Below are 23,544 nucleotides of genomic sequence, written 5' to 3' on the forward strand. Positions count from 1 at the left end.
ATGGTAAAAGATCACTGAGTCCCTGAGCAAGCTGACGTGACTCCATTAAGTTCAAAGGAGAGACTCTAATTTACACCTCGATTTTAATAACATTGTCTGACTCAACTCATTCTCCTGGTAACAATGTTCTTTCTCTTTTGATTAGAAAAGAATCTCACCATAATTTTTCACTTTAAAGTAATATACTTTATGAATGTACAACTATGGAGCAAATACTTGATTAATATGACATTCATAAATAAATATGAATAATTATGTTTTCCTCATTGCTTATTGAGTAAAGCACCAAACTTCAAAATGGCCTTTGAAAACTTTCCAGTGAAGGGCACCAGTATCTAGCATGTAGTTCAGAACCCAGCTCATTCCTGGCTAAAAATAAAGGATTTTTTTTTTTTAATTGGAAAAACAAGTAGGCTTGATCTAATCAGTTTGTAAGCAGGACCATGAGAAGAGCTAATGGATGCTGATAGTAACAGGAGATATTTAAGATAAAAACCTTGTTGGTATGCTGCCTTCACAGTACTCTGTCCCTGGTCAGACATGAATCACTGTTGGACTGATGAAGCATGGCATATAGAGGAAAAGAAATGTTTAGCAATAATGTATTACTAAAAACTGTCTTCCATGAGCCCACTTCCATATGCTAAACACCTTCGCTTTCAGACACTCCAGTTCAGAAAAATATGCTTATTTAGAAGAAGTCATAGTGTTAAGCATGAATTCAATCCCACAACAGTAAGTAGACACCTGTATTTCAGTGATTCCTGGGAGACTGAAATATGTTCTAAGAGTTGGGGAAAAGAAAGAAAGCTGGGATAACAATGCTGTCCTTTTAGAGTGCTAAAGCTTTTAGAGGTTTTCCTTTTCCAGGGTTTTATTAGACCAATTAAAATAATTATCCAGATGGACCACTGACCTTGAAAAGCTCCCATAAATGACAACAGGTCCCAAGTTTGCCCCATGCTGACAGATTGAGTTACAAGACATGGGAAAGCACATCAAATCAGAGCATGTAGTTACAGTAACTGTGCTTGTGTGCTTCTACTAAACAGCTGAAGAGGAAGCTCTTGTGCCCAGAAATTATCTGCTCAATTACCCTGCAAACTAGGAGCTTGTGTGCTAAAGTGGGCATGGGCAAATACTACCACTGAACATAAAAAAGGGGCACAAAACTGCTCAGTCTTCTGCGTGTGGTCCTGAACTTTTCTATTTTAAAAACCAGGGCTCAGTTCCCAGAAGGTGCTGGACTCTTGCCACAGACTGTCTGAGAGTGGTCAGGATTTTACAGCCCTGGATCTCTGGGGAGAAAGATGGGCACGAGGAAAAGCAAAGGAGATGGGTTTTAGTGCAGTGCCGACGGACGGAGGCTTGGAGCTGTGAACAAGACGCTTGGGTCCTGCCACTCAAATTCCCCAGTGGCCAAGCGAACTTTGCCTTGCACATGGGAAAGGAAGAAGAGCGTATCAAAGATACATGGCTCTATCACTCATCCCTTTAACTAAATGAGACCACTCACAGAGTTTTGAGCTCTGGGTAACTCCTTGGGGCAACAAATGGATTACTGAGATATCCCGAATATGTTAGAAAAGTCCACCTTTTTTAACCTCTACACGCTGTGATGTGTGTTCAGCCCATCACTGCAGCCCCGAGTTCAAGAGTCCAGTAAATCAGCTGTGGATACAAGCCTTATCTTCCCATGCTGGGAGACAGGAAAATAGCCATGCTGGATAAACATCTGTGCTGAATAGCTCACTAATGTTTAGTTCTTAATGTCACAAGGAGGCCCAAGTGCCCTTCTGGCCCTGTTGTAGATGATCTGAAGGACATCTGTAACATCTCAGGCAATCATTTCTCTGTCCCTGTGGTGCCCCTTAGCAGAGCTGTAATATGCAGGAAGCAAGAAAAACCCTCTTATTTCTTGCTATGCTGGCAGGAGAAGTTTATGCCAAAGCAACTAATAATGTCAACCATATGGACAGCCCCAGAATTAACAAAAGGCAAAAGTTTGAACAGTTAACACACAGTAGCAGTAACTATAAACTTAATGGAGCGGGGTACTCAGGCTGCACATAAAAGCCAAAATAGCTTCACTTTGATAAACTTCATAATTAAGTCTATCAACTGCTTCAAGGAACTTTTTAGGTACTCAAAATATCACTAGAGCTGTTCTGCACTGGCACTCCCACCACTGAGGCTATCCAAGCCCATTCAAAGCCATGTGAAAGAAAGATGGATCTCACACCCTGCCTAATGAAAAGCCATCTGGGGCTTCATTTCAAGGGTCCAAGTATTCTGCAAGGGTGTATGGATAAATGCGCCAGAGTAATCAACGCTTGAATGTCACCAATTTACAAAGGAATGAGAAATCATCAAACAATCAGTGACAAAGCTCATTTAAAGGGACTTAGGATCTAATGTGGTACTCACACGGTCCCCTGGAGGCCCATTTGGGCCAGGTGGGCCATCAGTTCCTGTTAAACCCTGTAAAAAACCAAGAAAACCTAAGAGTGAAAACAGAGAAATACAGTAAGAGCAGCTATAGGAAGTCCCTGTCACTATCACCAGCACAAATCATCTGGATGCCAATCTCTCAGGAAAGCCTAACCATTTTATTTCTCTCCATAATTAATCACAAAGGAAAGGACCAGAAGCAAATTATCAGTATTGTGCCCTGCACATTTAAGTGTGGATGAACAGCACCAAGTAGTCTTGTTACTGGTGTTTACTGAGTTGCAGCTCAGCTGTGGAAGCTGACTGAATGCTTCCTCTCAGCTGGTGCAGAAGAAAATGGGCTGGCTAAAACTTTACCCCTGCTCAGCTACCATGGCAGTAAGTTGGTAAGCTGGGAAAACTTGACTGTGGGCAGTCACTTGTCCAGGGCTGTAGGGCAAATCCCAGGCCAGTGACCAGCAAGCCTCAGCTAGTAAATGCGACTGGATTTCTGAATTGACGCTCAATGGGTTTGCTCCAGAAATGTCAGCTGCTGCCTGTATTTCTGCAGACTTGCCCAGCGCACCTCTGAAGAACTGCCATGTTTCATTGTAAGAGTGTTGTCCTATCAACTACGCATCTCAAAATTGTTCTTATAGTCCTTAGTTCAATCAAGGGATGCTTTCAACTCTTAAAATTTCTCCATATACGCAAGACATACATGTAGATCCAGGACCTAGTTTGCTTGTCCAGTAGACATAGAGCAAGTTGATGAGAGACTTCAGGAAAACACCCACACCTATGTGAAATATTTAAAAGATCTAAGAGAAGATGACAAAATACTCACATCCACTCCAGGAAGGCCAGGCAACCCAGCTTCACCAGCTGCTCCAGGCTTCCCTGGTGCACCTTTTGGCCCCTAAATCAGATAAACAGGCAATTATTTTTAACATACTAACAAGAGAAACGTGGCGTGTGCTGCTACAGGCTACAAGATGGAAGTTCATTTGTTTATGTGTTAATCTTACACTGTGCAACATGGAAGAATTCCTGCAGAGAGATGAAACTTGCCATGAATCCATATCCAAATCCTAATTAACTAATTTCAGTGCTTTGGCTCAGTTCCACATACAGTTACTCATAAGCTGTTCCTAGCAGAGGGGTAGAAAGGGATGGGGTAAGTAGCCCAAACCAAATTGCTGTGCCACCTGGTACAATTTTGAGCACCCCATGGCAGACTGAGGAGCTGAAGCAGACTCAGACCAATGCTGCAGATCAAGAGGAAAGTGAGCCAGTAAGTCTTAGCTCTTGCAATGTGTCCTTCTCAAAAGGATGAGCAAGTCAATGTCAACCAGAAAATACTCACTGGTGGGCCTGGCAAACCAGGAGGGCCTGGCTCTCCCTAAATGAAAGAGAAAAGATATCAGTGTTAGTGCTGAACCTCTTTCTGTTGACTTTTTGCAACAACGGTGTCCCAACTTTCATAGCACTCAAGTCTCCCTTCATGCCCACTCCAAGATTTACCACGCTCAGTGTTACGAAGCTGATGCTCTAGATCCTGCTACCCCCTAAAGCAGGATGAACTTGGGTGGCCTTTTCCACCTTTACAATGGCAGATTTGGTGAAACCCACATCCTCAGCCTCCCAGAGAGGACCAGTGCTTCTCAGTGGCGCCCAGCACCTCCAACTTTTTCCAGATATACTTAGAAATTGTTTGCACTTGGGCTTGTCTGCAAGTGGGGCAGAGAGGAAGCTGGATGGCCATCGAGGCTTCCAAACATCTTCCTGATGAAACAGAGGGATACAATGATAAGCTTCCAGGTATCCAGGACACAGTATGAAACTGTGGTACTACCAGGAGTTGGGGACCATCAGAAAGTGAAGAATGAACAAACTGCCTACAATGATTTTCTTTGTATGACTAAACTTTGACAGGGAAAGCAAATGAACAAAGCCCCCAGCTGATTTCCACCCAACTCAATTGCACAATCTGGATTTAACCCATTTTTTATTAAATATTTCAAAAGTGCTCGTTTTTTCCTATCCTAATGGAAAGCAACTTTTAAGAACAGCATTAAAGGTGTTTGGAAGACAATATTTAAGAAGTCTTTGAATCACTCCTTCTACCTCAGCCAGCTGTAACATCATTCAGGAGCTTGCATAGACCCCAGACAACTAGATATTTGTGTTTTATTGTTAGCCTCCAAAAGAAGCAATCATCTGTGACTAGCAGAAGCTTGACTGGAGCTTGGTTTCCCATCTCATCCCACAGAAAATCACTTTGTGTCCCAGTTTCAGATGTCTGCATGGTACCCTCCCCTCCTGGCTTTAGGGTAAGTGCACTAAATATCGTGAGAGGTTCAGGTATTGTGGGCGAGCAGAGGGGAAGGGGCATGTTGATACCCTGGAAGAAAAAACACCCATATGGAAAAAGGGTAGTTATTAACAGAGCAAGGCTAGAAATAACACCATCCCCACCGTGGGCCTGATAATTAGGCATTAGAAGGCAGTAAGCAAAGTTGAGGAATTTATAGCACGTTTCTATATTTACTGTGTCGGCAACTGTGAAGTCTGTGGGCAAATCTCTCCAGACTGGCTGCCTTGGTTTGCTCAGGCAAGGATTTATGTACTGCACTGGTGACCGATCAATGCACAGACCAGAGGGTCATTGAACACAGGGATCTTTATGCTCCGTCTTGCTGAAGCTGTCCTTTGCCCACAGATTTTCCATAAATAGTTATCATTATCATAGGTGGGGAAGGACCCCTGCCAAGGAAATGAAAGGAGCAGTTCTTTTGCAATGAATGGTTTGAAAAGGCAGCTAGAAATGGCAGTAGAGGTAGTTTACTCCCTCCTCCATCGCTGGAGATTGCCAGCCCCTTGCTTTTTTTCTTGCCTGTGTGATGGTAATCCATACAGCAAGGTCACGGCGTCAGCAAAGGCTGTTTGGGACCATCTGAAACCTTGATCCTGCCATTGTGGACCCCTGCGGGACTCTGCAGGAGCACCTTCAGTCAGCTGAATCAAAAGCCTAATCAGTGTTTATACCCCTAATGCCAGATCACGGGGAATTAGAGGCAAAAGCTGTCAGCAAAAGGAAATGCTCTCCTGGTGCTAAGCGAGAGGGAAGGAAGTTTACTCTTTCTTAGCAAGTCAAGCCAGGAGACGGAAAGTGGGGGAAAAAAAACCTTGATTTTTGAGAAGTGACAATTGCTTATTAGCAATTTGGGGAATTACATCCCCAGAAATAATTCACAGGAACTTGTCACTAATTCTTTTGATCATAACATGCTGCTTCTATTCTTGGGAGGGAGAGATTTTGCTTGTTACTGAGTATAAAACGTGAAGCATGTAAAAGGCTATAATTATAAAATATTTCAGAGGGACTTAATGTTGCAGCTCCCACCGAAAGGCAGGAACGAAAGTAGGAGCTTCTAGAAATTGTGCTTATGGGGTTCATCCAAGGTTTGTTTGGAGATATCCTGAATAATTCAGCTGTATGTTATGCATCGCTCACTGCTCACAGCCAACGGTAAGGGACTGCTGAACACCTCGGCAGCACTCATCCAGCTCAAAGAGCGTTCAGCGACTCTTCCCACACAGCGTTCATCCAATGCCATCTGTGAAGACGACCCAGCTGGAGTGGCTTACAGAGTTCAGGGAACTTGCACAGGTACGGTCCAGAAAAGTTCTGACTGTGCTTTAAAAAGAAGTCTCATCACTAAAGGAAAAAAAAAATAGAATAATGGTTTCATTCTTTGCAGTGGTAGAACTGACACTACCACTCAGGCTCCACACGATCCTCTCCATGCAGCACCATGAAAATGTAGAGCAGTGTTGGATTTTATATGCCATAATTTTTTAGAAGGTACTGCCAGAAAAACAGTAGCCCTTAAACCGGGAGGCTGTATGACTGTGCTTAACACTAGCCACAGCTCTGAATCTCTTCTCCTATGCAATTCCTTAAAGGACTAAATGTCCTGTTGAGTAGCAGAAACCATCCTGGAGCCTGTCCCTGAACAGCTGGACCACCTCGTATGAACAGGGCACCCGACAACCTATATCCATAGGAGGGATGTAGATCAGGTCTGTTCAAATGAGAGACTATTTCTGCATAGCCAAAACTCCAGCCTCAAGCTAGGACTGCAAGACTCAGCACCTTAAATACTTTACTCAGCTGTTTGATTTATTAGGACTAAGTTCTTCATATTAATTAGATGTTGCTATTTGGTCCTGTCCCACAGGGAGCCTTCCGAAGTTTTTAGCAGTGGATTAAAGGGCGCAGGTTCACGTGACCAACATCTCCCTGGGCTCCTGTTTCCAAGAGCAATCAGAAGTGATGCTGGTACTGTTCCAGAATTAAGGGGTGAAATATCCTGTAGAAAGCAGGAACTGAACGACACAATTACAGGGATTTGTTTCTTTCCGATTGCCTGTATGCAGAAGTTGGTTATGACTTGAAGCCTGAAGGGCTTCGTCCCTCCCAAATTCTTCTTTTTCACTCTGTACAGAAAACACAGCCACTCCTTTCCTGAAGCCCGCTGGCCACACTGATGTCCTGCTGCAGTGACTCCACAGGCTCGCTGCTGCGAACGTGAACACGTGTCCTTTCTCCTCTTCCAGGGTGTCCCCTCAAGCTTTTTATCACATCATGAAAAACAGCGGAGAGAAACCGGCGAGGTACCAGCTCTGAACTTTTCACGCTAAAAAGCCAGAGCGAGATTTTCAATAAACAGCCTCCATTAGTCGAAAGGACACTTTAGAAGAACTAGCTGCAAATCAATGAGGTTCTCTCTTCAGACCAGCCTTACTCACAGAGCCACTATGAAAGCTCACCACTGAAGACAAAAAAGCTCCTTGTTCACCATATACCAGGGAACTCATATATCTTTTTTACCTTCTTATCCAAAAGAAAGTGACCTGCATGGAATGAATAATTTTTCTCAAGGTTGCTTAAAGGCCCAGTTCCAATAAACTTACTGCAGACAAACTTTAAAAGGCCCTGCCCTATTCCATAAGCAGCTTAGAGACAAGTGCTACGCAAACTGAGTATTGAAGCAGGAATCCAGCCTTTTGCATTTGATGTGGTCGTGTTGAAGGTCCATCTGATGCTCTTTTTATCCATTGCCAACCACAGGACACAATTCAGTCCTTATCCAACAGATGCACAGAAGCAAAATTTTTCATTTCTATGGAAACATCAATTAAAAGTAATAGGACAAGTTTTTTTTCTCCTCCAGTACGTCCTGTGGTACATAGTCTTCTACCTCTGCAGGAGGTGTACGTATAAGGAACTGCCTGCTGAAATAAAGGGTGCCCATTTCATTTGCCTCTTGTGCCACTACAGGCAACTCATGTCCGGCAACACACGAGCCAGATTCTGACGTCTCGCATGCCAACGTAAGTTAGGGATAGCCATACTGCTAATGTTGAAATAAAACCAATATAAGTAAGAGCAGTGTCCAGTGCTGCATATTTGAGTTTCTTGGAGCCTCTCTAGAAACATGGATGCTCTGAAGTGTCACATAAACCTCTCTCTGAACTACAGAACGTGCAATGACTCTGGCACATGTCGTACCCATGCACTCAACCTTACCTATTGCATTCCCCTTCCTCCCTAGACACCAAAAGAGAAATACCCTACTTTGCAAACAGGGTCACGAACCCCTGTGCATATACTAGCTTTGTCCTGAACTCTCTCTTGAGAGAGGAGATTGATCCTGCAAAGAGCCTGAGGCCAGCCAGCACCTCCACTCGCGGTTCTGACTCTTGCAGAAGGAGGTCTCTTGCGAGTAGGCTGGTTCTCCAGGTCCATCCGCCTCTGAAGGATGGCCCAAAGGCTGGGTCTCTGGAGAACAAGAGCAGCTTCTCTGCTCAGTTGGCTCTGCCCCTGCTCCACCCCTCGCCCTCCCTCGGCCGAGCCTGCCCTCTGCCGTAAGGCACTCACATCGATGCCATCCTTGCCAGATGGTCCAGGGGGTCCTCGTGGTCCAGGGGGGCCTTGTGGTCCTACTCTCTGAAAAGATTGGGGGAAAGAGAGAGAGAAGTTTATTTTTGCATCAGAAAAAACATACAGGCTAAATCAGAAAGCGATGGCCGAGTCCTACAGCTTGTCCCTAAATCTGCACTAACCCTCCATCCCCCAGGGCCCCCCAGCATCCTGGGTGGACTCAGAGGAGCTCAGGAGCGGTGCAAGGCTCTTTGGAAAATGCTTTTGACTGAGCACATCCTCAGGGCTCCCAACTTGTTTAACTGGTGGCTTACACTGGGAATCGGAGCTGGTCACTGGGCAGCAAATGGGTTTTGGTTGTATAGGAAACAGTTCTCACTACCTACAGGCACATTTCATTTGGGGCAGAGGAGGAAATGCAAAGCCCACGGAAAATAGGTGCCAAGTGCTTGGCATTAAAAATCAATTTATAGTCCTGGTCTGATGGGGTGATAGAAGAGCCAGGCAGACACCACTGCAGACAGAAGGAGAAAGGGAAAGTCTCCTCTCTGAGCAGGATACCATTTGAAAATCTGGGATTTTGGAGGAGGTCTGAGGTGGGGGGAAGGAAAGAAAGGTCCAATAAATGACTTCTGTATGGAGAGGGCTCCAGAGAGCAACTTGCTGTAGCTTCAGCGAACAAAGGTTTCATTGTAGAAGCAGCTCTGCTCGCAGCAGATGAGGGCAGCTCTGAATTCCCAAGCCAGACTGCAAAAATTCCTCACTAACACAATGAAAAACCTCACTGAGGAGTTACTTCCCCAGGCAATAATATTAACACCGTACAGGGAAGTTTAATATAGCTTCACATCTGAAGTAAACATGGGTTAAATATGGTACAAGTGTAAAATTTGAAAATTGATTGAGGGAAGGAATGAGAAATTCTGATTCAGATGAAGACCCGTATCAGGAGATCAGTCTCATTGGCAACCATTACTTGATTGTAAAAGAAAACCGTTTCTCTCACATCAACAGATCAACAGGTCTCCCCTTTCCCAAGGCTTTCTCTCTTGTAACTGCAGTCCTGAATGGGAAGACAATACTTTTATGGAAAGGATAACGCAGCAGTTTCTACACAGGAGGATACGATCTAAAAGCCTACCTACACAGGTACAAAACCAGATGCGCTTGTCAGGCACTCTCTGTATAACAGCACAAGCAACACACACGTTTTTAATAAACTTTAGACTCTTAACAACTTGCCTATTGCCACATTTCATCCTGCAGGTAGAACACATGCAGATCACTATCTTTTTCCCTTACGGACTTTTTTCTCGAGCACAAGACATAAATGAGGCTTCTTACCTGAGCTGGGGTTGTGGCTAATAGCTGACATAGGAAGAGAAGCCCAAGAGCAGAGAATCCAGCCATGGTGCCCAGGCTCTGCCTCTCTTCGTTCCTCCTGGGCAGCTAAACCCTTTCTCCTCCGGGGTCCAGCAGATCCCTCCTCCTCCTCCTGGGTCTCAGCTTACAAACCAGAGACTCCTCGCCTCCAGATAAACCTGCGGCTCCAGCTGGAGGGGCAGAGCTCAGGAGCACAGGCAACGAGGGGCTGAGCTGGGAGGAGAGAGGAGGTTTGGGAAGGAGGTGGGAGAAGGAGGGGGAGCAGCAGTCAGTCGGGAAGAGAAGCTCTCATTCATGACCCGCCGGGTAGCCCCAGCCTTGAGCAAACAGGGAGGGAGCCTGAGGAAGGGCCAGACTTGCAGACACACCGCAGGAGCAAAATTCGGCTGCTCCAGCCGGAGATACAAAGATGTTCCTTAGGTCTCATCCAGGCCGTTTCTCAGAGCCCATCACCACCTCAGTGCTGGACAGATAAAAAGCAACACAGAGCGAGAGTTATTCAGTGCCTGAGGCTACTTAACTTCACTGGAGAAATTAATATACCTGTAACGAGTGCAAGATGCACTACAGAGAAATGCACTTACTGCTTTGTGAGATGGTTTAACAACTCTGGAAGTGTATTCACATCTGGGTTGTTTTTTGGGGATTTTTATTTTTTTTTTTCAGGGAGATCTAAAGAATGCCAACTGATTTCTTGAGAAAGAGATGAATCTTGACCAGAGAACAGATGATCGTGGACAGATACAAGGAGGAAGAAAAAAGGAGAAACATTCCCACAGACACAAAAAAAAAAAAAAAAAAGGAAGAATTGCCTTTGAAATATTTGCAAGGAATGAACAGGATGACAGTTCCCAGCTAGGTGATCCCAAATGGCAATATATTCAGGAAGAAACATCATCTGCAAATAGCTTCATGCTTCCCTTTATCGATTAAAGACAACTTCATCGAAAGCAGGGCTTGGAAGCAGAGAGGAACAGTGGCAAGATTCATCAGGAATGAAATAACACAGCTCATTACGTTAGCAAGAGGAGAGCAGAAGTGGAAAAGCAAAGCTTAAAAAATGAAATACTAGGTTTCAGTTTGGCATCCTTACACCAGGAGGTTTATATGAGCACACAGTGCGTGCCTGTCCAGCTCCCCAGCAGCCAGTACTGCACCAACCTTGAACAGAGGGATAAAGGGCTCAAAGATTTACTAAGTTCCCACAAGATTTTGTGGAACAGGCAGCTGGGGACAGAAAGGGAGCATGTGTCTGTATGCCTTCGGATGGCTTCAAAGTAAACCGAATGCTTTATTAGACACCACAAACCCTGCAGGAGGAGAGCGGCGCAGTCGCAGGAACTGCTTTGCACAGAGCTTTTACCTCTCTCCTTCACACTGAGGCCAGCCGATGGCAAGAGAGAAGGCAAAGCAGATCCAAATTCCTCAGCCACACATGGCTCATAGCAATCCAGGGTTTGGAGGGCTGCTGCAAGCTGAGGAAGAGCCCTGCGAGTATTCAGCTTGAAGCCCACCCTGCAGAACAAGAGGAGGACCGCTCCTCCTCTCCTTCCACAGCCCCAGGCAGAGGGAGCACAGCTGAAGGGATGCAGCGACTTACAGAAGTCATCACCACAAAGACAACCCTGCGTCCTGAAGGAAAAGGCCCACAAGACTAAAGCCCCCATACGCAGCCCAGGCAGCTGCCCTGCTGCCTGCTGCTCGAAAGCAAAGCCCTTGTTCGCCCTACAAAGCATCACAACACACGCTTGGGAGGACGGCGGCACAGAGCCGAGACAGGACATACCGAAACATTTCGGAGTACATCATTAAACAAGCAGCATGTGTGTGTGGGGGGGTGTCTCTTCCCCACAGACATTCACTGGCCACGTTTTACAGCGGTGGAGGAAGACTTGATCGTCATCTCCACATGGAAAAAGCAGCAGGTTTATCTCAAGGTTCCTCTGCTTGGGAACGCTGGACAGCCCCGTGCACCCGCTCGTTGGAGGTGCCCAAGCAACAGCAGATGGCCACAGGGTGTGGTGGTGGTGGGGCAGATCTACCGTCATGTCCTGCCCTCAAAGATGAAAAAAAAACCCATAAGTGGAAACTGGTATGCATTAAAGTCATGCTTTAATAGGTGACATTAATATAACAGACTCTGTGATACAGCTCTGAGTGCTGGAAAACATCGTGTGAACTCACTGCAAACACCTACAGCCAAAACGCTAAACCTGATCATGATAGGGAATGGTTTGGTTTGAGCACTCCAGACTAGAGCTCACAGTGAAATTCCATTAAACACAAAAATCACAGATCACCGTAACAAGATTTATGATCTATGCCCCAGCTGAGCACATATTCACAATGAAAACTTCTTAAATAAAAAAATTACTATAAATCTGTACAAAAGCCACAATTAACAATTTCTTATGAATCTTCTATGAAAGAATTTTCACTCAACATCTTCAAGTATTTATATCTGTAGTTAAGTGTATTCTTATTGGCTATTTAACTCCACTTGTTCATAAGGGAAAAAAAAAGTATTTTAAAAACATTAAAGCCTTTTTCCAGCACATGTGTGACCACAAACATTAGATGTTAAGCTTGCAGACTTTTATTCCCACACACATGTATGTGGCATGCTGGATCAGGACCTACAGTCCAGGAAGGCAAGTCACTGATCAAATTCCTTGAAAGATGAAGCTTCTTAAAAGCTGGAGCAAAGAGAGGAAAAACATTAACGTTGCAGAGGCTACTGCATCTGCTCTCTGGCAAGGCGGGCAAGCCTCTAGCCATCTCCCACACAAAACAAAGAGCACCTAAAAACCCCCAAACCAAAACAAACAATCTGAGCAAACAGCAAGTTCAGACCTTCTGGCTGTTGGAAACGGTTTCCTCTGCTTCATGAAACAGGTCCTCTGTTGTAAATCTCTAGGAGCGAAAGTGCTAAATTGTTTAAAGCTCCTTCAGACTCAGTTGAATACTGTGTAAGTCAAGCAGAATAGCTAACAGGGAGGTCAGGAACATTAAGGCAGACAAATAGCTGGCAAGGTCTGAAAGTAAATTCTTGAGGGCTGTAAATAAACGAACCAGACAAGCGTACCTCCTCCAATTAAAGTTTCAATTAACTGCCCCACAAAGCCCAGTGGTTTCCAGACATGCTGCACTCGAATGTGCCCTCACTGTCTGACATGCTGATCATTAATGATAAAACAATCCTGCCCTAACTAGGAAGTCGCTTAAATCTGACACATCTAACTTCATGCAATGGGCCTGCAGAAAACATAGCCCCACAGGCCACTGCAAATTAACAGCAAAGTCTGAAAAAATGCAACGACAAATATTTGTTCTATTTTGGCAGTTGAGGAAGGCAAGCATTTGAACCAGTAGTGGACCTAAATATCTGTGGAAGACTATCAAGGGTCTGGAAGTGGTGGAAAAACCTGGGGAAGAAGAGCTTTAGACAGCTTTATGCAAAGTCTGAAGGTATATCTCTTAGAAACCAAGAGACGATTCACATCCTTAACAACTCCAACAAGCACTACAAAGCAATTTCTGTGGGGGATAAAGGGAACAAATTACTCAGTACCTTGCACCCTAGAGAACAGCAGCTTTCAGGCAAACAGCACCTTTGCCAGGAATAAGTCTGCTGGGAAGGTACAGCCTTTCAAAACAGCAAATAGAAGTTACATGGTAATAGAAAGGCATGGCAAATTAGGTCATGCTGTCTTACATTAAAAATCATGTATTTAATAAATACTTGACTATTTCAAACAAGAAAACAGATCAGTTTTCCTCTTCTCTTTAAGAAGGGACATACCATAATCAAAGCAAAGTGCAAAAATCCCTGTTGCTCCAAGACAGTCCTGAACATTAGATAAAAAGCAGGAACAGGACACAGCCTGTCTGAGATGACTAACTTAGTTTTCCTCTTTAGGGTAACCAAGGGCTGGGTCTCAGTGAAGTTACTACAGATGATTAAAAAAGTGTGGAAGAATGAAAGTCCAACAGGGGCTAGCCTGGATCAGCCCAAAGGAAGTTTCTTCTTCCGTATACTTCTGCTATCAAAATCACCAAAGCTGGCTCCTAGCAGTTAGGGCAGCGTCATCTCCACTTGCCTGAGTGCTTGCCGTGCTGGTCTCATTCTGCTGCTACCTGCTCTTTATCAGGTTCTGCCGCATGCTCAGAGCTTTCAGGTTTTTGTGTTACAACCTCAGCGCTGTCTTCTTCAGGACAAATGGATGCCATGCTCTGCTCAAGACTCTCTGGAACTTGTTTCTTGCCTGTGACTTCTGCTTGCCCTTTTTCACTTGCGTTTTCTGCCTTTTTATGCTGTTCTACCCCATCCACCTCACTTTTGCCTGCCAGGACCGTGCTGTTGCAGTGGTACTGATGACTCCTTGCTGTGACTTGATCTTTACTCGACTCCAAGCCATCACTTATTGGAGAAGTCCAGCCAGTCTTGGGGAACCTGGAACCCACCGGGGGTCTCACAGCCCCACCATTTGCATCACTACCACCCTTCTCAGTTGTCACTTCCACAGTTGCGTTGCTCTCACTGACGTTCTCTTTTTCAGCCTCGGCATTTGCAACAGATGGATTTAACTTGGCACTAGAGACAGAGGGCCCGATGTTCACGTTTATGTTCAGGTTTATGGCCAAGTTGAACGTTCTGGTTCTCGATGTTCTTTTATCAACTTTCCTCCGTTTTACAGCTGCATCAGCAGTCTCCAGCACTGTTGAGCCTTTGGTGCCTGCATTGCCTTCTTTCAGTGTTTCCTGCTCCTCTTCTGTTTGCAAGAGCGGAACTGAGGAGGGGATTTCTGCATCAATTGCACATTCTCCCAGATTACGGGAAATGTTTTCAATATCAGTAGGGCTTTTCAATGGTCCACTCTTTTTAGCGTCTGCCATATTTGCATCCAGTTTTCTCTTCTTGCTCTCCTTTGTGCAGTCATTCTCTGCTGTACCCTGCACTTCTTCAGCCTCACTGTTTAAATCCTTCTGCTCCTGCTGTGTAAATGAAGCCTCTTTCTCCTCTTCACCATCTCCTCCTTTCAAAACACATTCACTTATCTTCTCTTTTACATCTTCATCATTCACTTTAGGCTGTGAGTCTGCAGCATCTCCAGCGTTCTGTTCTTCCTCTAGAGACTGGTTCTCATCCTTTTCCACAGAATCATCAGATTTTTCACCAGGGGTTTCCTGTTTATCTTCAGCCTTTTGGTGCAGCTGTGACTTGGCAGATCGGGGTCTGTACTTCAAGAGTTTGTCATGCGGCCCCCACACAAAGCTGCCTCGAGGCTTGAAGTGCTGCCAAGCGTAGTGGACTAGTTCTCTTCTCTTCCATTTGCTTCTGATGGTGAACAGGAAGTAATCCAAGGCACTTCTCTTGACATTTGGTAATGTCTCCTTAACAAGAGTTTCTGTTAGGAAAAACTTTACCAAGTGCACTTGATAGTGTTCATATCCCATCTCCCCCAGGCACTTCAGGATGCGAGTAATCCGCAAATTGTTGTGGCTGAACCTGAACAAAACAGATAAGCAAAGTTGCTAAGTGGAATTCTTACTAGTCACTATGAACCTCCGGGATATCTGCAAAATGTTTTGTGCATTGTTGACTGTGATCTATTAAAAGACTGACAATGCAGATGGGAGTATAGGTGGGCTTACTTTTAAAGCACCTATTGCTGCTATTTGCCTTCAGCAGTACTTTCCTAGCCCTTCTTGGACTGCTAGGATTAATCATCTCAACTGCTCAGAAAGATTCTGGCTTGCTGCATCACCCACCAGTAGATAACAGCCATCATATTGGGTCAGACACACAAGTCCATGCAGCCCTATACCCTGTCCCTGACAGCGACCCTGCAGGGTAAGCCCATAGAAAAGTATAAGAATACAGGCATGTAAGGATGCTCCTAGAAATTCATGACTTAAGGACTTAAGCTAGATACAGATTTATTTATTTATTAATACTTGACAGTCTTCAAGTTGGTTTTCTTTTGTGAGTATGCACAGGCCTTTTGGATCCCTTGTTAACATCATTAGGAGTACTAGAATATTAAGGGTCATCACTATCTCTATGATAAGACCTGCAATAATATAAAAACATTACCATCAGTTTGCAGAGAACTTTTCAACCAAGGATTCAAAGCATTTTACATGTGTTAAGGCAGCTTTATAAACAATCAGGGAAGCATATGGAAACACTCTTATTTTGTACGTTAACAGAATACTACAAAGGCAATTTGGCTACTTGTGAAAATGTTTCAGTGATTCCTGCTTAAAATATGGTTTTAAACACAAGCTCTGCTACAGCAAATATTAACATCACCAAGTCTGTATTTCATAATTCAGGAGACCAACATGAAGAATGCCTACCGTTAACAGCTGCACTGCATACAAAAGAAAACCAGTCTCAGCTGGTTTACTTATTATACTTGTCACTTGTTAAAGTCACAGAGTGTGATGACCTACAGTCAGAGGCTGAGCCAAGTTAAAAATACTGTAGCTAGCTAACTTTATCAACAAAAGCCTCCATTCCTCAAGGGCTGAGGATTTTCTCAACTTTCACTTTTTTTTCTTCTCAAAGAAGTGCCTGACTTTAATAAATGACCAGCAGTATAAGCAGAGACTCACCGGTTCAAGTTTTGAAATCGTTCAGCCCAATTCTCTGCTCTCTTAAGTTCTCCGGTTTCCTCATTGACCAGAAGGATTCCATAAAATCTCAGCATGAGCTGATAAGCACGTATAAACCTTTGCATAACTTCCTTGGACTTCCTAAAGGCCTGAAAACAAGAAAGACCAATGAGTACAAGGTGCAACTCCCTAATTACCTGCACCAGTTTAAGTGGCACCTGAACTATAAACAAGGCTTGATTATATCACTAAGCATTTCATTTGCTGGTGTAGCTACTGGCAGACGCAAGACAGATAAATGCTTAACAGTGCTTGAGTGAGCTCTATTCACACTAGGGTTCCAAGCAAGCAATGTAAAAAACCCTAGTCTTCAAATATAAGGCATTTAGGGAAAATCCTAACATCGTTCAGACCTCAAAAAACCAGAAAAAAAGAAAGAAGACAAAAGCTTTCAATACCTGGATTTCTTGACACGTGAGTGGTTTGGCACGCCAATTCATCCCATGTTCACGTAAAGGGAATAGCCTGAAGGGAAAGAAATTTTCAGCCCAGGTGAGCAAAGACGACATCCGACCCAGGGTACCCATTTTGTTAAAACCAAAGATTCCAAAAATTGTGGTATCACAGTTATCTCTTGGAGACCTCACATCCTCACGGACACTGTATGACAAATAAATCCTTCCCATAAAAGCACTGTCTACACCAATGATTACAACGTACTTTGTTTATCTGGATCTTTCTCATTGCCCTAACACTTTGCTCTGCAGTATGCTGTAAGACCAAGCATGACTGAGATCTATTGCCACGGCTGCACTGGAAACCCACGTCTTCAGGATTTCCACTGCATTGTTTCCAGAAGAATATAACTCAATAAAAACAAAGTGGACAGAGATTTCACTCAAGAGTAATTATGGGCCTTTTGGGAAGCTGAATTCAAGAATACAGATACAGCTGACTCTTTTAAGAGGCACAACTAAAGAAGATAGGCAATATATTCATGCAGACAGTTTACCACTGTATGTAAGAATGGTTTTCTTCCAGAACTTCATAGTTGTCCCACCAAGATTCAAGCAGAGTTTCAATATGCAAACCTGAAAAGAAAAGGAAGAAGTCAGGCAAGAAGAAATGACACCAAATAAAAATTAAATTAGCCAGTCACCCAAGGCAGCTCATTATCCAGAGCCAGGTGTTGGCATACAGGCATTAGCTTCTCTAACTAGACAACCATCCTGGTAAGCCAGAAAAAACCCTTAGTTTTCTACCACCAAACAGAAAATTAAGGAACATACAGCAGGAACAAGGACATTTTAAAATGGAAATTCTTGGTGGTTTTTTTCGTTTGTTTGGGGTTTTTTTTGTGTTGGTAGCATGTGTGTTTGTTTGGTTTGATTTTTTTAATAATTGTCCCACATGGATCAAGCTAGTCTTTCACCAATTCAAGCAGCTGCAGCACAGTTGCATCAAATAGTCATCAAACAAGGTACTCACCCTGGGGCAAAAAACGAATCTCATTTTTATAAAAGCTTAAGTTCCACATCTCTTCTTCCTCCTCATTTTCTGATTCTATCAGACCCTGGAGATGAGAACAAGAAATCAACAAGCAGCAATCTCTTAAAAGGCAGTATTCACTTCAACACTTCTCCTTGCTTTCCCTCATGTTTCCTAAACATTTCAAGCTAAATCCTTGAAATGTGTTTTGGGAAGTAACAGCTTGTTTCTGATGCGCCCACATGCACATCATCCTTTCCCCCTCACAAACAAATCCTCTAAAGGTTCTGAGCCTGTCAATGTAAAGACAAAAGGGTGCCCTCAAATCTAGAAAGCTTTCCTAAACTTAGTATGCAAATGAGGAAGAGCCACATGAGCATGTGCATCATCATTTAATCCATACCGGGTAATGATGTCTGTATCTCTGCAAGTCTTTTGCTGCATTCCAGTTGCGTCTGCCTGAGAACTAGAGAAAAGAGACAGATCAGAGATCCAGAATAAAGTTGCCTTCTGCCACCGAAAAAAAAAAAAATTCCACTGGCCGAATTCATCATCCCTCACACATGTTCCCCTGCCCTCCACTCTGCACTCCCAGCACCCCCAAAACCAGCCAGTTTGTTACTGCAGTTGTTTTTCTGCATTCCTTAAGACAACTTTGGACTAAGAGAGGTTCACACCATCTCCTTTAACCAAAACATTTCTTTTTCTTTCTAGTCTTATTAATCAAGTTCTTCACGTTTTATGCGTATCTTTTATCCCAGTCAGGTTTTCCTACAGAAATGGTCAGAACTAGCTGGAAATCCCGAATAGTAAAATGTCATTTTCTTCCTTAACTCAAAGGTTTTAAAACAAGACAAACTAAGTCCTGCCTGTCTGTCTCTCTCAGTTACTATATACCCTAGTCAAGACAGAGATCAGACTTTAAAATTGTTGAATTTAAGATGCAGAAATACCCCTTAAATTCAAGATTCTCATTCCCTGTAGACATTATTGAAATAAAGTTTTCTTCATCTCTGCTTTCTGCTCAAGAGCAGCCTTGCTGATTTAGCATCATGCTGATCTACACAATGGACAATAATAAAGCCACATGGTCACATTAGATATTTGTTTTATTGGACTTCCATTCCAATCATCATCTTCACTATTGCTCATCTTTCCAAGTAACCAAACTTTATGCCAAGCCTACCTGAAAACCCCTCTGAGACAGTGGTGACAAATTTGATCTTTGCTCCTACAAATAAAAGGCATACAGTTGAAACACTTTGAAACCAAACTTCACTAATAAAATAAAAAAAATATGCAAAGTGAGAATACCCACAGCAGTGACTCACATGATCCCTATTAGTTGCTAAGTGACAGATTTACCTAGTTACAGCTGAATTCACTGATTTTATTCATAATTCAAATTGCTATAGAGAAAAACCTGTGGTGCAACGTCCACCTGACAATTAGGTGACAGGTTCTTCTCGCTACACAGATGTGCTAGATTCATTCCAAATGTAGCATTTAGACAGAAATTACAAAAAACAACTTCATTTCTTCCTCTGAACTTCATGGAAATAAAAGTTGAAAGTATGACAATTTAAAATGCATTTTAACTGAATTATATGCATAGATACTTTTATTAATAGTGGATTACTTCAATGGTAAGAGATTTTGTTACACTTCACAAGCAACTCAGGTTTAATCTTGCTGAGTGCTGAACCATCTTGTCCCAAACCATGAGAGCGCTTAAAAGTGTTCTGTCAAGGCAGAACCACCAAAATTATGACAACTGCTCATGAGTAAAAGGACCCACCCAATGCGAAGCACAGTGCAGTTAAGAGCATCCAACGGCAGCTCACAGCAAGAGCAGGATCTTTGTGAAACAGAGATAAGATGGGCGGACTCTTGCAAAGTAAGCATTTTAAGAAACTTAGAAGAAAGAAGCAGCAAATGCTCTCCCGAGTTATTTAACTTCATTTGATAGTTCCTAACCTCATTTGCCCAAAGAAAAATAAAAGCAAACCCACTTTCTAGTGAACCCAGATCAGTGGTTCCTTAATTATTAAGGCAGGAACTGGAGCAGATTTTTTAACACCTTGTTGTAATGAAGTCATCCATTCAGCAGCCCTGCTGATTGTTAAAAAATATGAAGCATGCACAGCATTTGGGAGATCAAAGCTTTATCCACAGAGGGAGGTCAACAATGCAGAAGTTTTCAAAATTACATTTTAAATATACATTTACACACTACGATTCTCCCATACTTTGGTGACAGGAATTAAATAAAGCTCAAATTGGTTTTTAAATGTAGTAACTTGTGATGACCTAAAGTAATGCTCGTCTACATTGCAACATAGACCAAAATAGGTGGCAGAACTTCCCACAGCCACATGGCCCATACAGGATTAGAAGTCCAAGTGCTGGTGTCTATCCCCAGAATCTACCCAGACTGCAGAAATACACACAACTATTAAAAAAAAAAACCACAACAAAACCAACACAACTTTGCTACACAGCTAACATTTGGAAAAAAAGTAAGTGGCTGCAAACACAAGACTAAGAAATATGTTCAGCCAGAATAGATCAGTATTATTCTTTTGTTCAAGACATAAGCACAGACTGGGATTTAACACTTTGAAATTCATCGATCCTTTTGACTATAACTTTGGAACTACAAGGATGAAATTCTGATACATGTAGAATTAATGAAAATTTTATTTCCAATTACAGAAGAATCAATTTCCAGATATTCTTTACACTTAAGGTTCTAAAATAACATCCTTTAACACACTCAGGTGCGACAGGCTAACAGTAGACTGGCTCCAATTTTGAAAAAGAACTGGTTTGCTGCAGAGTCAGTGCAGATACAGACAGATCCACCATGCCATGGTGCAAGGTGCTGTAAGGCTTGTCTAGAAATAAACTAGATGCAGGAGAAAGGCACTCTGGAGCACAACATTAAAGAGAACAAGATGGGGAAGTAAAGAGAGCAAAACTCAGCCCTCCCTGCAAGCAGGTGTTGTTCCTGGGTCTCTATAAACTCCTATTTAAGCCACAGAAACCTTTCTTTCAAGGTTAGAAAGACAAACTGAGCTGCAAGACTGAAACTCACATGCATAAATCAAACCCCCTTATTTCTCACAACACTGATAGGCAATCTAAGTGGGCTTCTCCCTCCAAACCTGCAACACATCAATCAGAATGTGCATTGCTTTGCGAAGAGCATGAGTAAAGCAGAGAACAAAGCTAGAAGAGGGTAACACAAACAATATTTGGCTGAAAACTGAAAACCAGCTGTGACCAAAAGGGATGAAGGAACTTTGTGAACAAGACACAGGAATGAGAAAAACCACAGAATCCTACAAGAGTGATTGAAACCTTTTTGTTGATGAAGAGTTAGAAGGCAGAACTACAGGGCTTGTTCTTAAAACATGGCTCTAAGCAGCGGAACATGAACCCCATGCATTACAGCAGACTAAGAGGTAACCTTTTTAAAATGAGCACAAACCCCAAGATTTTCAACACTCGCTCTTAAAAGCTAAAAGCACCGAAATGCAAAAGAGCTGAAAAGACAACTGCAGGAATTTCAAACCGCGAATATGGAGTATTTGCGGAGATACAAGTGAAACGCAAAGATAAAAGTAGAATTTTTAGTTGGTTTTGAAAATGCATAGTGAAAATAATAATAAAAAAACTCTAACCTCAGTATTGAATAAAAACATTAGCAGCTTCTGCCATAAAGTATACCATCTAGGCTGAGGGGAGAAGAATGAGAATTAGTGTACATAGGCAGAAGTAGCAACTAGTTTTGGAAACTGATTCATGCCTTTGGCAGGTTGTAAGGCATAAATGGATAGCAGAAGATTTACTGTTTCTTCTTGTATTCATTCTCACTGCCCTCAAAAATTCTTCAGGCACTGTCAGACAGAGGTGACTACATGTTCATCACTGAAGGAAGAACTCCTCTTTAAAGATGCAGGACAATATTCCAGGGGCCACAAGTCTCAGGGACAACATACTCCTTTGCCAGGCAAGGTTCAAAAAGTCCACTCACTGGACTGAAAAAACGGTCGTTGCTTTTACAGTTGTCACAATCCAGAAGTTGCTCTAAGAAAAAAAAATAATCTGAAGAACAAACACATACAAAAAGAACAATCTGAATGCTCTGGAGGCATTAAAACTTGTGAACAAAACCAGAACTCCAGCCACGTACAGAAGAAAATTGACAGTGTGCCCTCAAACAATGCAAAACGTTTTAAAAGAAATCCCTGCCTCTTCCTTTAAGTATTACAGCTATTCCACCTAAAATACCCATGACCTTTCACAGACCTACCTGCACAGCTAAAGCCTAACAACATTCCCTGCAGTAAACTCCATGGAAATGCAGAGACATGCATGGGCATATCCATCTGCTGTATTTCAACTTTGATTTTGTTTGCAAAGTATAGAGTGTGTATTTTTGTGGGACGTCATGAGTGTTTGGAACACTATGTTGCACAGAATTTTTTTTTAAAGGGGGGTTATTTTAATATCTTAATGCTTATAAAAACCCTTAAAGCTTACTATTAAACTCCTTTAAAAGTATATTAATTAGAGAGCTTTATCTGCCTATTTACATTCTAAGAATATGGATGAGTTGCCGAAATGAAACTCAAGTGAAGGATTAGTTTCCCTTTCCTCAAAATGGGAGGAGTTAAATAAGAACTGTAGTGTGTTTTGACTGACCCAGTAAATACTGAAAAAGAGAGACACAGTTTTGTGTTTGCCAAAGCAATGCTGTAGAAGAAATTACTGATACTCAATGTCAAACTCAAAAGCAGTGATGCTAAAGATAGGAACCTCAGATAAGACTAACAAGCTCCTTTTATTTCAAATCAACATCATTTTAAGGCACCAGACACAAATGTCCACATTTCGCAGCACTACCTCACTCATTGTAACTGCACACACACCTGCAGTTTTTAGAACATCAGCGGGTATTTTTTTGTTTTCAGAGTTGCTCTAAATACGCTCCCTAGAAAAAAAAAACATGTCTAAAAGAAGTAAAAAGTTACAGCTCATTTTGAAAAGTGAGCAGATGTTATGTGACGGCTTTCTATCGATGGCATGAAAGAGCATACAAAAGGCCACCGTACAAAGATGAGGATACTAATAAAAAACTTAAAAGCAAGGAGTTGCTGAAGAACATCAACGTCATAACATCAAATCCAGTGGCCACCAGGATGCAGTGAACAGGCAGGTGCCACACAGAAAACAGAACTTGTAGTTATGGGATCAAGTATCCAGACTACAGGGAATGGTGGAGAAAAAACGCATTAAAGCCCATCTCATGGCAGTCTAATGGAACTTAAGGGGTCATAAAGTCACAGCACACCTCTGCCTTCGCCACCCCCAGAGCTCATTTCTGAGCGTCGTCTCTTCTCCTTCGAGATGTGCTTCATCAGGACGAGGACAAAATTACATGCTAGCGATCGCTGCCAGGACAAAACCCCTTCGGCTTCTTGTAAGTATTTTAAGCCGCTCCAGTTCCCGGCAGTAAATTAGGATACCGGAGAGACGAGGCCCAAATACACTGACGGCATACAAAGCGGGTGGCCTGGGAAGATCCACGCGTGCACATCAGCCGCAGACGCCAAAGCGTCCGAAATCAACCCGAGGGCGACGCTAACTCCCAGGGCACCGACCCA

General features: G+C 43.0%; 2 protein-coding genes across 7 annotated transcripts in view; both read right to left on the reverse strand.

Moving 5' to 3' along the window:
• COL9A3 (collagen, type IX, alpha 3) overlaps positions 1-13,652 on the reverse strand; it is a 42,982-nt gene extending 29,330 nt beyond the window's left edge. For 2 of the 6 annotated variants that reach the window (XM_010569542.1, XM_010569537.1), the window contains exons 1-5: positions 9,725-10,418; positions 8,378-8,446; positions 3,797-3,832; positions 3,278-3,349; positions 2,428-2,481 (exon numbers count right to left, since the gene is read on the reverse strand). In XM_010569542.1, the coding sequence (XP_010567844.1) occupies positions 2,428-2,481; positions 3,278-3,349; positions 3,797-3,832; positions 8,378-8,446; positions 9,725-9,790 (297 nt within the window). In that variant the 5' untranslated portion in view covers positions 9,791-10,418. Of the gene's footprint in view, positions 1-2,427; positions 2,482-3,277; positions 3,350-3,796; positions 3,833-5,954; positions 6,152-8,377; positions 8,451-9,724; positions 10,419-13,565 lie in introns of those variants that run through there. The other 4 variants (XM_010569538.1, XM_010569540.1, XM_010569539.1 and 1 more) reach the window with 4 other exon arrangements.
• Positions 13,653-13,871: 219 nt separating this feature from the next.
• On the reverse strand, positions 13,872-23,523 carry OGFR (opioid growth factor receptor). The gene is made up of 8 exons (XM_010569536.1): positions 21,559-23,523; positions 19,059-19,103; positions 18,276-18,338; positions 17,873-17,957; positions 17,397-17,475; positions 16,843-16,909; positions 16,385-16,533; positions 13,872-15,272 (listed from the first exon to the last, which is right to left on the reverse strand). Exons 1-8 carry the CDS (start codon positions 21,577-21,579, stop codon positions 13,886-13,888), a joined length of 1,896 nt encoding a protein of 631 aa, XP_010567838.1. The 5' UTR covers positions 21,580-23,523; the 3' UTR covers positions 13,872-13,885.
• Between the last annotated feature and the right edge of the window lie 21 nt (positions 23,524-23,544).

This window comes from Haliaeetus leucocephalus, unplaced genomic scaffold (assembly GCF_000737465.1).
Source record: "Haliaeetus leucocephalus isolate CR32 unplaced genomic scaffold, Haliaeetus_leucocephalus-4.0 Scaffold273, whole genome shotgun sequence".
NCBI lineage: Eukaryota > Metazoa > Chordata > Aves > Accipitriformes > Accipitridae > Haliaeetus > Haliaeetus leucocephalus.